At 38.2% G+C, this 16063-nt stretch overlaps 1 protein-coding gene across 4 annotated transcripts in view; it reads right to left on the reverse strand.

The window, feature by feature from the left end:
• USP25 (ubiquitin specific peptidase 25) overlaps positions 1–16063 on the reverse strand; it is a 147095-nt gene that overhangs the window by 82284 nt on the left and 48748 nt on the right. For 3 of the 4 annotated variants that reach the window (XM_084619796.1, XM_084619797.1, XM_084619798.1), the window contains exons 4-5: positions 14723–14846; positions 9157–9319 (exon numbers count right to left, since the gene is read on the reverse strand). In XM_084619796.1, coding sequence (XP_084475922.1) covers positions 9157–9319; positions 14723–14846 — 287 coding nt within the window. The remainder of the gene's footprint in view (positions 1–9156; positions 9320–14722; positions 14847–16063) is intronic. The other variant, XM_084619799.1, reaches the window with a different exon arrangement.

The raw sequence follows: 16063 nt of genomic DNA on the forward strand, positions 1-16063 counted from the left end.
ACCTAAACTATACATAAAGGTTTCTTACAAATGTTTGACTTTTTGTATCAAATTAGAAAAAAACATTTAAAGAATGCTAAAGTCAATCTTCTTGAAAATCTGACAGGAATCTGTGAATGAGAGAATGGCAAAGCAACAAATTAAAGAACTACCAAGTCAAGTTTCTTTCACAATTTGAGTTTTGGGTTAAAACAACATTGTGTCAAGATAAATGTTTCCAAGAGTGGTGGGCTTTTTTTTTTTTTAAACCTACAGTATTGCTGTGATGATTTGGGGATTTTTCTTGTACTATTTATGAATTCTGGGTGATATTATGAAGTTTTATAAAATTTTTGCTATGAAAATTGTGCTCGCTGAATGCCCCCATATAAAGGTGGATGCTGCTATTGCCAGACTGAAGACAATAGGGAGTATTTAACCTTAATGACTGTACTCTGACCACAATTAGTTCTGCTAAGGAGAGTGCTAACATGGAAAACGAGTTGGACCAAGCTGGTCTGCATGCGGCCTGGAGCAGTGGAAGCTTATCAAGCAAAACTAATAAACTGGTGACTAATCAGGAAGTTATAAAAGATCTTACAGGAAGTTTGGGCAAGAGAGGGGAAGGACTTTAACTGAGCAAGATAAGAAAAGCTGAGCTGAGGAAGAAAGAATATAAGAATGGCCATACTGGGTCAGACCAAAGGTATCATTTAGTCCAGTATCTTGTCTTCCGACAGTGGCTAATGCCAGATGCCACAGAGGGAATTAACAGACCAGGTAATCATCAAGTGATCCATCCCCCTGTTGCGCATTCCCAGCTTCTGGCAAACAGAGGCTAGGGACACCATTCCTGCCCATCCTGGCCAATAACCATTGATGGACCTATCCTCCCCCACCATGAATTTATCTAGTTCTTTTTCGTACCCTGTATAGTCTTGATGGTCACAGCCCCCCCGCAAGTAATACACTGCAACAGAAGGACACTGGACAGCCCCAGACAACCCTGACACCTGCCAAAAGAATGCCTTGGAGGGGTGAGGAAACTAAGGCAGGAACGTGTGTATGTTAATTTTTGTTAGGTCTGTGCATTTCTCATAGGATCAAGTAAAGAGCAATAACATTAAAATTCTGGGCAAAGTGTCTCTGTTATATGCTACCTCACCACGTGGACCCTTGAAGAAGGAAACCAGAAGGCTCATACTATCAGGAGTTCTGGGATGGACCAGAACTTAAGCAATACTGCTTAAGCAATATTGCTGGTCCCTCACACTCACCCTGATTCAAGGGGCAAGGTAATTTGATTGCAAAGACTGTAGGATAGGTTGCTAGACAGCAGGTCTGCATCCAAAGAATATGCTTAGGGACCCCAAGACTAGGGCAATGCCTGGACTCTGTTCAGAATCCAGAAGCTTTAAACCAGGGTGCATAAAAATCAATTAATAAATTTAAAATTGGATTTTTTGATAGTTTTTTTTCTTCCAAAAAGCATTTATCTAAAGATAGTTTTAATTAAGATACATTATAGCTCAAAGATATCTCATCATGGAATAGAGATTATAAATTATAATTCTATAGTATGAGACAATATATTCATGTAATGTTTAAGAAAAGTTTCGTAAATGAGTTCCAATAGTTCATGGATTAGGGACCCAATTTTATGGGATTCCAGGGGCTTCTGTATAGATTATTTAGGTTAATCTTTCTAGCTCCCAGTAGAACTCAGTACTCAGTCTAGAACAGGGATCTCAAACTTGAACCACCATGAGGGACACATCACTGACACCTTTCCATATAAAAAGGTACAAAAGGACCCTCTGCCCCCACCCGCACTCCACCCCTTCCATGAGGCCCTGACCATGCCTCTCCTCTTCCCATCCCTTCCCTGCCCCCATTCCAACCCCCTTCCCCAAAGCCCCCCCCAACTCCGCCCCCTCCCTGCCCCTATTCCAACCCCTTCCCCAAATCCCTGCCCCTGTCCCACCTCTTCCCCTGAGCTTGCAGCTCCTTGCTCCTCCCCCCCGGAAAGCAGCTGTTTGGCGACGGAAAGCGCATGGATATAGGCAGAGGAGCGGGGATGTGGCGCGCTGGGGGGAGGGAAGCGTGGGGAAGGCAACTTGGCAGCCCGCAGGAAATAACTCCGCGGAGAAGGGGGGGGGGGACGTAGAAAGCTTGGCAGGCTGCAGGACATAACCCTGCGGGCTGCATATTTAAGACCCCTGGTCTGGAAGATACCATCAGAGATGCTAAATTTTGCAGTTCTCAAAGTGTGGATTTGTGTCTCCAGATATAATATGCTTGTTAACAGCAAAAATATTGTAAAGTAAATAAATAAGAGGTGAGAAATAACAGACCTCAACCCTATTGTCCCTCTGAAAATCTGTGTACACAGAGTCCGTCCCTTATCTCTCGCTAAAAGTGCAAAGTTTCAAAAAATTCAATGAATAGAAGATCGTTGGGGGTGGAATAGATCTGGACAAGGAGAATTCTGGAGATAAATCTGAGAAAGGAGGGACAGGCAGCAGAAACAAAAGTGAAACTGGTTGAGCAGCATATTTCTGAAATCTTGAGGTCTTTCTGAGTATAGCCTTCATCGATTTAAGATTTACTATACCATTTGCTCCCTAGAAGAAAAAAATCTACAATGGCAGCAGGCTGTAAAAGAGACCCAGTTCGGGAATATTTAAATGAAGAAGTTCCTCTACCTGTGGGTAAGACAGGCATACGTGCAAAGTGCAAACAGTGCAACAAAGAAATGCATGGCCTGGTTGCCCTAATGAAACATCATCATGAGAAGTGTTCCTTCTCAGAAGGAAGCTGCGTTGAAGATGATGAAAGGAATATGTCTGAACATGCAGGATCTTCAGGTTGGTAAACTATTTTTTATTTCATACTTCTTTAAGGACTGCCTGTCTTCCTTCTGGACTATTCTTGAATTCTCACGTTTGAGCAAAAAGTACAGTTGTTACTCTATGGTATTATCATTTTAGATGCAGTTATGATAAAAAATAAATAGTTGAAATAGGCAGATCATCTTTTTACAATTTCACCTTTAATGTAGTACTGAGTGTCAGTGAATGCAATGAGTAATACTAAATGAGCAGTATGGTAATAATAATTAAATAGCTGCATTGACTTATTTTGTTTAGGAGAATCCATCCTCAACCTACAGGATTCTGAAGACTATCCACCTTCAAGATCACCATAATTTTCTATAGTTTCAGAGCTATCTGCCTATGATAGTGTTTCAGTCACATCATATATGTCACAGTCACAGTATATCACCTGTAACAAAAGAAAAATCTTCATCATCCAGAAAGAACCATAGATAAGTTTGTGATAAGAATCAGCAGATTACAAAAAAAGACTTAACTGATGAAAAAAAATTGCCCCGTTTGTTTATGCAACAAATTCTCCTTTCCGTACGATTGAAAACCCACACTTCATTACCGTGGTTCAGTCATTAAGACCATGATACAGTCCACCCAACAGAGCAGATGTTGCAGGCAAATCACTGGATAAAGTGTATGAAAGAAATTGATCAGAAGGTCTACAGGGTGAAATTGTTAACCTGAGTCTTGATGGGTGGAGCAATGTCCACAATGACCCTGTTGTATATGCTTGTCTGACAACAGAAGAAGGGAAGGCCTTCCTTACAGAAACAACTGATACATCAGGAAATGCACACACAACAGAATACTTACAAGAAGTAGCAGTAAAAGCTATAACTAACTGTGAAAAAAAATTCAAATGTCTAGTACGCAGCTTGGTCACACACTATGCTGCAAATGTATCCAAGATGGGAAGAAATTACTTAGAAGGGAGTCCCAAGCTAATAACATATGGCTGCAGTGCTCATTTGATGCACCTCCTAGCCAAAGACTTTAGCCTTTATTTCTGGCACACTGATGTTGAAATTGAAACATACTTCTGTAACAACCACTTAGTAGCAGCTGTTCTGAAAAAAGCGGGAGGAACCAAGCTAACGCTCCCACAAGACCTGCGATGGAAGTCAGGAGTGGACTGTGTTGAGCACTATATCAAGAACTGACCTAATCTGATGACACTTTGTGAACAAAATGGTGAAAAAATAGATGGCACTGTCACAGCCAAAGTTCTTAACATTGGGTTTAAGAGAAATGTTGAACACATGCTGAGTACCCTGAAGCTTATTTCTGTAGCCTAGAACAGAATGCAGGGAAATAGACGTTTTATTGCTGATGCTGTTGAAATTTGGAAGGAACTAAGTGAGATCTTAAAAAGAGAAATGTGCAATGACAGTTAAATTACAAGCATTAAAAAAAAAGAATCGGAGAAGCACTATCTGCAGCTCATTTTCTTGCAAATATTCTCAATACTCAGTACCAGGGTCAAATCTTAACTGCTGAAGAAGAGGAGTTGGCTATGACATCCAGCAATCATCCCTCCATAATGCCAACTATAATAAACTTCAGAGCAAAGGGTTAACTGTTCAAGAAATATATGTTCGCTGATGTTTTAAAGAAAGTCACACCAGCGAACTGGTGGAAGCACTTAAGCACTTGGATTCAAAGACTGCTGAAGTGATAATCTCACTTTTAAATAGCAGTAGCTTCTTCTGCCGGTGTAAAAAGAATATTTTCTTCCTTTGGACTAATTCATTCCAAATTGAGAAATCGTTTGGGACCTGAAAAAGCAGGAAAGCTTGTTTTTCTTTTCCAGATTATGAACAGGAAAATGAAGGTAAGGATGACCGACTTCGCTGCAGAAGCTAATATTTTAAGTTTATCACGTTGACCTGGCTGACATAGTCTATTTAATTTGTTTTTTAAAAAAATATTTAATTTAACTATTTTAGTTAAAGAATTTTAACAAAAACAAACCTGATTTTAAAAAACTTGAATATTTAACTAAACTAAAAAATTCATATGCTTGTTTTGTTAAAATATATGTTTGCTGTTGAAGAAAAAAATCCAGAATATACAACGTTGTTTTTGTTAAATAAAACAATTTCAGTGTCTGTCTGGTGATATTCTTCTCCTAATACAGCATGGCAAGAAAATCCTCCAAATATTAATGATTAACCTGTTGAATTGGGGATAGTTCACATCCCAATGACTTTATAAATATCTGCTTCAATTACCCTTGGTCAATGAAATAACCAAACAATCACTCATTTTCTGATATAGCTGTAAAACTAATCTGAAAAGTTTTCAAAATAAATCACTTAAAAAATGTATAGTGTGTACCTTCTAAAAATGAAAGCTACATCTAGCTGAGAGTGGTGAATATGTATTAAGGTTATAACAACCAACAGGAATGCACTTTAAGTAGAAATCCATGATTAAATTGAGTTTTCCTGACTTTTGATTTGAATCAATTTGATTTAAATCAAATCTACCCTGCTTTAAATACTCAGGGATCAGCAGCAGGATTCCTCCAAAAACAATCTGGTGCATGACCAAGAGGGGCCACTGGACTGTATCTGTGAAAATTGGGTGTTAATAAAAATTTAGCTAGATACATAAAACTCAGGCCTTTCAACATTTTGCTATGGCATGAGACCCCTGGGAAGAACATGACTATAAACAAATTTGAAACTAACTGGTCCATTTTCACTATTAAAACTGAGAGAAGAACACACAAAGAACAAAACAGACAGACAATGAATAATAGAATAGTTTGGCAGAATCTTTTTTAATTTTTTTAGTTTTACAGACTGAGGTACTATCTGCAGCTCTGCTAATTTAAGTAATTTATTTAAAACACAATACTTTTTAGCCTGACGGCATCCGTATAATAGAAATTCATCAAAAACGGAGATAAATTGGTTAGTCTCTAAGGTGCCCCAAGTCCTCCTTCTCTTTCATTGAGCATAAGTTTCGTGAGCTACAGCTCACTTCATCGGATGTGTTCAGTGGAAAATACAGTGGGGAGATTTATATACACAGAGAACATGAAACAATGGGTGTTACCATACGCACTGTAATGAGAATGATCAGGTAAGGTGAGCTATTACCAGCAGGAGAACAGGGGGAAAAAACCTTTCGTAGTGATAATCAAGGTGGGCCATTTCCAGCAGTTGACAAGAATGTCTGAGGAACATGCAGAAATAGTTTTACTTTGTGTAATGACCCATCCACTCCCAGTCTTTATTCAAGCCTAAGTTAATTTGTGTAGGTAGGTAGGCAGGCACAGCGGTCACCACCCTATACTGGAAACCTACTGACCACTATGCCTACCTACATGCCTCCATGTAGCTTTCATCCAGACCACACCACACGATCCATTATCTACAGCCAAGCTCTATGATACAACCGCATTTGCTCCAACCCCTCAGACAGAGACAAACACCTACAAGATCTCTATCAAGCATTCTTACAACTTCCTCACCCACCTGCTAAAGGGAAGAAACAGATTGACAGAGCCAGAAGAGTACCCAGAAGTCACCTGCTACAGGACAGGCCCAACAAAGAAAATAACAGAACACCACTAGCCATCACCTTCAGCCCCCAACTAAAATCTCTCCAACGCATCATTAAGGATCTATAACCTATCCTGAAGGACATCACTCTCACAGATCTTGGGAGACAGGCCAGTCCTTGCTTACAGACAGTCCCCCAACCTGAAGCAAATACTCAGCAGCAATCACACACCACACAACAGAACCACTAACCCAGGAACCTAGCCTTGCAACAAAGCCCGTTGCCAACTGTGTCCACATATCTATTCAGGAGACACCATCATAGGGCCTAACCACATCAGCCACAATATCAGAGGCTCATTCACCTGCACATCTACCAATGTGATATATGCCATCATGTGCCAGCAATGCCCCTCTGCCATGTACATTGGTCAAACTGGACAGTCTCTATGTAAAAGAATAAATGGACACAAATCAGACGTCAAGAATTATAACATTCAAAAACCAGTCGGAGAACACTTCAATCTCTTTGGTCACTCCATCACAGACCTAAGAGTAGTAATTCTTCAACCAAAAAACTTCAAAAACAGACTCCAAGGAGAGACTGCTGAATTGGAATTAATTTGCAACTGGATACAATTAACTTAGGCTTGAATAAAGACTGGGAGTGGATGAGTCATTACACAAAGTAAAACTATTTCCCCATGTTTATTCCCCCCACCCCTACTGTTCCTCAGACATTCTTGTCAACTGCTGGAAATGGCCCACCTTGGTTATCACTACGAAAGGTTTTTTCCCCCTGTTCTCCTGCTGGTAATAGCTCACCTTACCTGATCACTTTCGTTACAGTGTGTATGGTAACACCAATTCTTTCATGTTCTCTGTGTATACAAATCTCCCCACTATATTTTCCACTGAATGCATCCGATGAAGTGAGCTGTAGCTTACGAAAGCTTATGCTCAAATTAATTGGTTAGTCTCTAAGGTGCCACAAGTCCTGCTTTTCTTTTTGCGGATACAGACCAACACGGCTGCTACTCTGAAACCTGAGATAAAGAGGAATATCCAAGTTGCAGTGGGAGAGGTCTAAGTTGGATATTCGGAAAAACTATTTCATTAGGAGTGTGGTGAAGCATTGGAATGGGTTACCTAGTGAGGTGGTGGAATCTCCATCCTTATAGGTTTTTAAGGCCCGCTTGACAAAGCCCTCGCTGGGATGATTTAGTTGAGGTTGGTCCTGATTTGAGTAGGGGGTTGGACTAGACCTCCTGAGGTCTCTTCCAACCCTAATCTTCTATGATTCTATGATCTAGTTTAATGTCTTAAGATGCAGGAGTGGTCTTACAACTTAAACATACAGTATGCAAAGTATAATTAAGAAACTTCTCTCTCCCAATTAGATCTCAGTTATTTTCACAATATTCAACAGCTAATAGATACATATTTTCAAGATATCCACAATCGTTTAAAGATGGACTGATTTTCCCTTTAGCCATTTAGTTAAAAAATTTCGAAGTCTTCATAAGCATTATGCATAAAGAATATCTGATATGAGTCTAACAACATTTCATTAGTTCAGAGACATGCTGCGGTATACTTATTCACTTTGAGTAGTACTTTACTTCTCAAATAGTTCTGAACTGAGCAGGACTGCTCGAGGAGTAAGGTATTACAGTGAGTATGGATGGCAAAATTTGGCCCTTCCTGTATAGATTCAAGATTATTTAGACTAGCAAAAGGTCTTTTAGGTCATGTAGTCCATCCTCTTGAATCACCACAGGATAGAACTGACAGATTTCTACAGAAATACAATTCACTCCTATTCTAATCTTGCCTTGATCATTTTCAGTGATGAGATTTTACTTCCCTTGAGAAATTATCTACAGTCTAATTTACTTCATATATTTAACCGATTTCTTAATAGCTTATTCTAAATGATTCCACTCAAAATTTAAACCTGGTATACCAATTCTGGCTACTGCAAACTGCTTTTACTGCTTTTTGGAGATAAAACCAAATGAGCAAAAATCTCAATTCCTGATCAAGGCACTTGAATTCTTTTCACCTTGTTGCAAAGTGAAAAACATTTTATATACATAATTATGCCAAACGAATAATTAAGTCTTCATACCAGCTGTACAAACAAACAGTTTACCCAGTACCACAGTATATGTATATTAGCTGGGCTAGCCAGACTAATTTAAGACAGAATGACTATGGCTACACTGGCCTTTTTTCCTCTCTTCCAAAGATCTTATCTCTGCCTCTTACCCCAACTTTGTGGCTACCCTACAAACAGTCCATTGTTGGGTGGTGGGATTGCAACATCCTAAATCAGTAGAACTACGACAAAGGTTAGTCAGCCACTCTCCTCCTCCCACCTCTAAGTCATTTGCACATAAAATTTTATTTAAAATATTTATTCCTTGATTTTCAAATACTTTGAGCACCAGAAGCTGCCAAAATAGTAAGTGTGAGCTACAGGCCCTCATTACCTTTGAAAAAAATCACGCCCTTCATCATTAACAAGTTTTGTGACTTACTTTGACACCTCACGTATCCAAATCAGATCAGTAATTCACTATACATACCGCACTAAAGCCAGTATGAACATTTATAGGCTTATGGTAAACAGAGAATGCTTAACTATATCTCATTCCTTACCTTTAAGAATAGAGAGGGAAAGTAAGTTTAGATACTGTCCATCATCGCCAGTTAGTTTTATACAAATTATATTACAACAGAAAGTACAGCTAATCAGCAAACGCACTTACCTGAATAACAGCACTAAACCAGCATGTGTTGCCAACATTCTTTAATCCAACTGGACAACTGTCTTGCCTTTTTCGATCATAGGGGTTTGGAGAATCACTCCATACTTCTGGATGTGTCCTTTTCAAACTTGCTTTATTTTCTGCTATACTGGCTTCTAGAACTCTTAGAAAGCAGAAAGAGAAATGAAAAAATTAAAAGTAAAACAACAACAGTAAGATAACGGTATAATATGTAGTCACACCTTCAAATATCCATACAGAAATAATAACTAACCATTTGGTAACTTGTCAGATTTATTCTTGACTCAAACACTTTTTTTAAATGTGCCACAATGCACCTTGGAAAATAAGATGGTATTTTATTTGCAGATGCAGTATTGTAGCTGATTTTCCACTATAAATGGCATTACATAGTTATGCTTATGAATGGAGTAAGCTTTCATGACTTAATTCCACTAAATAAAGGAAATTAATTTTAAAAAGTCAAAGACCAATCTTAAAACTGGGTCCTAATTGTTTAGGTGGACAACAACAAAGTGGGAAACAGAAGTAGTTTGAGAATCTGCCAGTAGTCATTTTTCATCCATACTTATCACTGTGCTTTATAAAGAATATCACCACCATTTTACTGATGAGAAACTGTAATGAAGGAAATTTACCTAGCTCACTCAAGATCATGCAGCATACCAATGACAAGCAGATAATGGAATCCATGTTTCTGGATCCTCATTTCCGCATCCTGTCAGTGGATTCATTGCCTTATGTAGCTCAAGTGTACCTTGTAGATTAGGAAAAACCCACTCCTCTACCCAGAAAATCTTAAACTGCTCCCATACAGAGTAGTTGGCAGATTCAAGACTTTACTACATTCCTTGTAAGAAACGTATTGTTCAGATGCAAGGAATTCATCACATATACAGAAGCACAACAAAAGCTGGAGCAAAAGTTCACTGAGTTCAAATCACTGAGATCTTGCTATATAGGGCACCGTAGGGCAGGCATTTTACCTTTTAATTTGGCTATTAACTAAAACAAATTACTTCCCATATTAGCAAAAAATCAGTATTGCCTCTTGAGAAAACCTGAAAGATAAAGGAACAATTTTTTTTTAAAATTTGCTTCCCCCATCACTGGCATTTCTTTGATAGAGTTAGGAGACAGCTACACTTTGGGAGAAGATCAGCTATTTGATGGTGGCATTAAAGAGGACTTCAAAGCAACTATCACATCAGTTTAAAACAATTTATTGAACAGCAAGTACAACCTAAACTCTGGTTTACAACTGATTTTGGTCAACAATTGTCAGAATGTGTAATACAGTTTGAGAGAGATCTGCTCAGCCCAACCAAGAAAAGGGCAGAGTACCCTACTGTGCATTTCCTAAGCAGCCTTTGCACACAGGGTTCATATAGAGCTCCAGCTGGACTGTAAGACTGGTCTGCCCAGGCAGAAAAGTGGAATTCTGACACCTGCCCAACTACAGGGATCCATTCCCTGGCACAGGTGAGTGAAACTGGCATCCCCTGATCTTTTAACCTACTTACAATAGTTCTGATACCATAGATTTAGCCAAAGACCAGTACCATTTATGTATTCAGTTCATTTTTAATGATTTTTCTTTTTAGAATTCTCTCTTCCTTTAATAGTAGAGGGTTCATCAATCTGATCACGTATAGGTCTTTCTTAGCTCAGTTTAGATAAAGCTTTATTACTAAAGCTGACTTTCACCAGCCTTGTGGCAATTTTTCCTAGTTAGAAATGAATCATCTGCTGGGAGAGGATTAGGCCTAACACTATCTGCCCTCAGATTACAGTGCTTTTATAGTCAATAACCCGAGACTCAAACATCAGCCTCAACAAATTCATGTCACAGTATGAAAGTTAGCTTTCTAATTCCTTAATCGGTTTTTGACAAGAAAATAGTTCTCAACAACCTTAATCAGAGTGTGCAAGAACCAGTTATGGCTCAGTAAAACAGCTATTCAACATAAATTACTTGATGGGATATACTGGACCCTCTCAGCCTCCCAACTGTCATCTTGAAATTGCTGCCAAAGGTTAAGCAAAGGAAGCTTGATACGAGGCCATTCTCATATACGTAATATGCTGTGGGACTTACGAGAAAGAATCTCTCTCACACATTGTCTTTGACATGTGGAAGTGATCTGTCAAGATAATTGGGAGGAGGATGTCTTACTTTTGGCTCTGGGTATCATCAACCCTCTTCAAAAACACAGCATATGGAACTGAAAAGGGCTCCCAAGAATGGTGCCAACAACCAAAAAAGTTATTATTTAACTGGAAGAGCAAGACCAAGACATGCATCAATCTCTTGGTGCATTTTTAGACATGACTCACCGTGTAGGAAAAAGGACCTTCTTAGTTTTAACAAGTAAATTTGGGTATAATCTTGCACTCTTTAGCCAACCAGAAGTCCCACTATCGTCAGTGGACATTCTGTCTGGGAAAGGGCCAAAATATTGGACCCTATTTGGAAATACTTTCTAGAGTTAAAGAGCTTGATATCTAGAATGACCCTATCCCTTTCTACCATTGCCATTAAATATGGCAGTTATTTACTTGCTCATATTATTACAATCCTAATTATTTTACTCATATTTACACTTTGTTTGAAACCATCAAGTTTTAAACGATATAGCAGATGAGGAAGTAAGTTATAGAAATTCTAGTAAGAACAGCTGCCTGTTTGATAACAGAACACATTAGTGGGCTGAGAAATCTTAAGGTCATTAATATTCAAAGAGCAGTATATTTGGATCATTTTAGTATCGGGACAGGTGACTATGAGTTCTGGATACTCTAGGCTTGCTTCTTCCTTAGAGGCAGCTATGGCCAAACAATTTGTGGATCACAATGGAGTTGCTATCATATGTCCTATAAAATCAAAACCTATATTGCAGGAATGTTTGAGAGAAAACAACTGGGTGAGCTTTGTCATGTTAATGCACTGGACTTAAATGCTTTATGGAGAGATTCAGCCAGGAAGAAAAAGACATTTCTACTTTAAAATAACAGAATCAATATTCTTCAATGGTAACAGTTTGTGTGCACGCATGGCCATCTGGGTTGCACATCTCTCAATAACCTCGAACTGACCAGTCCTAAAAAATATCAATTTAATGCCAAAAAAAAAAAAAACCCAAACAAAACTACTGTAATGTTTCATGAATATAGTGATCACAGAAATCAATAAATCCATAATGTTCCCATAGAAACCTTAACTCCACCCCTAGCAAACTCATTTGACATCTGTCATTTGTGCCTTTGAAAATCTTCCCCATAGTGAGGATACCAAATTAAAAGATACATACATATATCCTTCAATTATTAAAACTGATTTTTTTCCAGTTTTCTTTCTTGCCACTCCAGTTTTTATTTGACTTTTGTCTTTCCCTTAGCCTAATAAACAAAGGCAGACTACTGCTTTTGACCTTGTTTCCATTTTTTTTTTTTAATCAGTTTCACTTTCTGGTTTTCAGAACAGAGCAAAGCTGCCAACAAACAGCAAAGGAATGAATGCTAGTATCCAAGGAGAAAATAAACCTATTTGTGTTAGGCTTTCTATACATACAAAAAACAAAACCTAAAATCCTGTCATAAATTGACCATACTATTTCTGAAAAACCTTAAGTGTCAAAATTTCTGTATTTGACTTGTGATTCAAATTTAATGTTACATGAATACACACATCTATAATTAAAAGATAAGCATGTTGATAGTATAAACAAACACTATTTATTTTATTTTGGTAAGGCTGTATATGACTGACCAGAGAGATCCTATATGCTTCTTGTATGTGTGATACAAATAAAATGGCATATTGGTTTGTTAGTTTCTGCCACCAGAGAAAAATACTAAAACATTTGCAGTATTTACTTATAGATCAGAAGATTAAAAAGGCCACTTTTGGCAATCTTTGTAGTGTGGAAAAGGGACTATGGGTAAAAAGAAAAAGGTCTAAATCTAGAAGACCCTTCAAAAGCAAAAGAAAAGGTCCTGAATAGAGGCCAAAGCAAAGAACAAAAAAAGGAAGTCGTCCTGCAAGATGCACCTAACCTTCAGACACAATTATGAAAACAGTCTAACTAAAAGTTCACAAGAGTGAACTTCTCATATGAAATTAGAGAAAAACAGCTTTAGCGGTCTTCTCATAAATTACTATTTTAGTACAAATTATGACAGAATATACATAAACTGAAACCTGAAGAACAATATCACCAGCCACATTAAGTAACTACCAGGTGCAAATCTCGCTCTTGTCTCAGCCCCTCCTGTCTTCCTAAGGAATGTAAGACATTTTATACTAGTCTAATAATGAGAGGACTAGTCACTAAATAGTTCTTCCCACACAGCTGGAAGGCTCTCTTTAATGGGCATGTTTACTTTTGCAATTAACACAGCTTCTATTTTTCAAAGAAAAATATTGTAGGGAAAGGTGGGAAATTACACTTCAGAGAGGGCCTTTTCATTATATCCCTGACTTTGCTAAACACAATGTGCTAAGCAGAACAGTTGTTGTGGTGGATCTCCAAGCTCCAACTCATCTCAGACTTAGGGTAAACGGCCATTTTGAAGAATAAAGCAACAGCTAGAGCAGCTTAACTTTCTGTGGGAACCACAGGAATGCACAGCACACCCCCAAGTTGGGTGCACACTTAACGAGATTACCAAATAACTATTGCAAGTGGGCAGTATCTCACTTTCAAACACTCATAACTTGGGTCAAATCAAAGCTACTTTCCTCCAAAGAAAAGCCATGCACAGCTTTCAGTGAGAACTATATCCACAGCTAATTGCAACTTTCAAGACTCTGTCATTTCAGCTCTACTGCTGTTCACAAAAGAGGTCACAATTTATGTTCCCATTTAAAAAAATTTTGCTAAAAAGTTAAACCAAAAAAACCACACCACCAAACCTTCTCCCACCCTTCCACCTTTGGCAAAACCAGGTCTAGAAAATTTCAGTCCAAAACGTGAATGTTTTTCAAAATTCTGACCCTCTAAAACAGAAACAAGTCTTGTAACAAAAAACATGTTGCCACCTGTAATGTGGTAGCTCTTGTTTCTGCTAAAATTTAAGAACACTAACAAAATTATGCTTTTCTGTCACAGAAGTGAGAAAGTGTTATTGTAATAATGAACATTGCAAGCATACGAAGTAGTGCTTAGCTTCTTAACCATATTTTGCTTTTCAACTCTTTCCCAAATACACCATAGAAATGTCTTTCAGTTTTAGGTTTGATTTGAGAAAAAATTGATCAAAGGTCTCTCCTTCCAAACTGGTCCTAGGTATTTAAGCAAATGTGCAGCCATGAAATATACTATTAATTTCTACCCTAAAAATAGAGGGCTGGTTTTTCAACAGAAAGCGTACAGTGCAGTAAACCAACACTCCTGAAGCCAGACGTATCAGCAGTACAACAGATGAAAATTAACAAGTTCTTCTTTATTAGATAGAAGGGGGAAGAAAAAAAAAAAAATCAACACAGGCCAATCTCTGATTATTTTAAAATTTTATTTCTGCTTTATGTAAGTTGTTTGTTTACCTGCTAATGGCTTGCTCCTCATCTGTTATTCCAGTCTCCCTGAATGCCCTGTTTGATTCCTCCAAACTCAAGGCAATTGCCCTCTGAAGATCATCTTTATCATCTCCAGTGAGATCAATCACATCTGAAAAGCAAAACTATCTTTCTCAAAATTAAAAGTGAAACAGAATGAAAAATAAATCTTACTGTAGAGGACATAAAACCAGTGTGGACTGCTAAACCACGTTCAAATTCCTCCTCAAAATTCACTTCTTTTGGCTTGCTTTCCACCACTACTCTTAACGTCTTCACTACCTACTCCCTCTCCTACTTGATCATTAAAAGAAGGAAGAAAAAGAAAAACACAACACTTGCTCCTTTGTAACTAATACTCTACAAAGAGCATTTTTCCTTTTTCCAAAGTCTTCCTGTTTCCCAAGTGGTCTCCATCAAATTACCCATCAATGTAGGACTGGTTCTGCAAACCTATAGCTTCCTGCAAAGTCCCTTCTCTACTACTGCTTTTAAGGTCAGTGTTGTAACTGTCTTTATCAAGGCCAAGATACTGCTTTTTCCAAATTACATTTGATGAAAATAGATTTTCCTTAAAGGCTATCTTCAAAGAGAACAGTCACTACTATCGCATATGGAGCAATGTGTGCTGAATGTCCCCAAAACAGACAAAAGCCCAGTCCTGCAAATGCTTGTGTGTATATTGTACACACACACACACACACACACAATTAGATTAGTGATGTAGGTAAGGTAATTACATACATAGGCATTTGCAGGATTAAGACCTAAGCGAGGAGTCAGCACATTATTAGGCTAAATCTTCCCTTCCCTCCCTTTTTCCTCCCATTCTCCCTCTCACACATTTTTAGTTTGAAACTAAACATGTTGAATTTCCTTCAGTCTGATTAGTAGAAGCATCCACCACAACATTCAATTTCCAAAAACAAAGAAAAACGATCAGATATTGAAATACAAAATAAGAGTCCCAATTTTGGCAATCCATCCAGCCTCTTTTCTTTTACCAAATGAATAAAAATGTTAGGGGCCTATTTCTTACTTTCCCTACAACCGCAGACCCCACCAAAAAAAAAAAAAAAGTTATCGGCTGCCAGCAAACATAACTTATGTAAGCTTCCCAACCTACTGTATGTAGCAGTAGAAACTCCTCTTTACTCAGAAGAGAAAGTATATTCTCTGTAGCAGCCCCCCACTGCTCAATTATGCATTCCAGTCAAGCAGAGAAACTCTTCCCAGAGCAGTCAGGCTAATGGGAATGACGGCCAGCTGTGCAAGACTGCTAGAAGGACAGAGGACTGAAGGTATCAGACTTTCCATGGCTGAAAATCC

This window comes from Lepidochelys olivacea, assembly GCF_965140295.1.
Source record: "Lepidochelys olivacea isolate rLepOli2 genome assembly, chromosome: 1".
In the NCBI taxonomy this organism is placed as follows: Eukaryota; Metazoa; Chordata; order Testudines; family Cheloniidae; genus Lepidochelys; species Lepidochelys olivacea.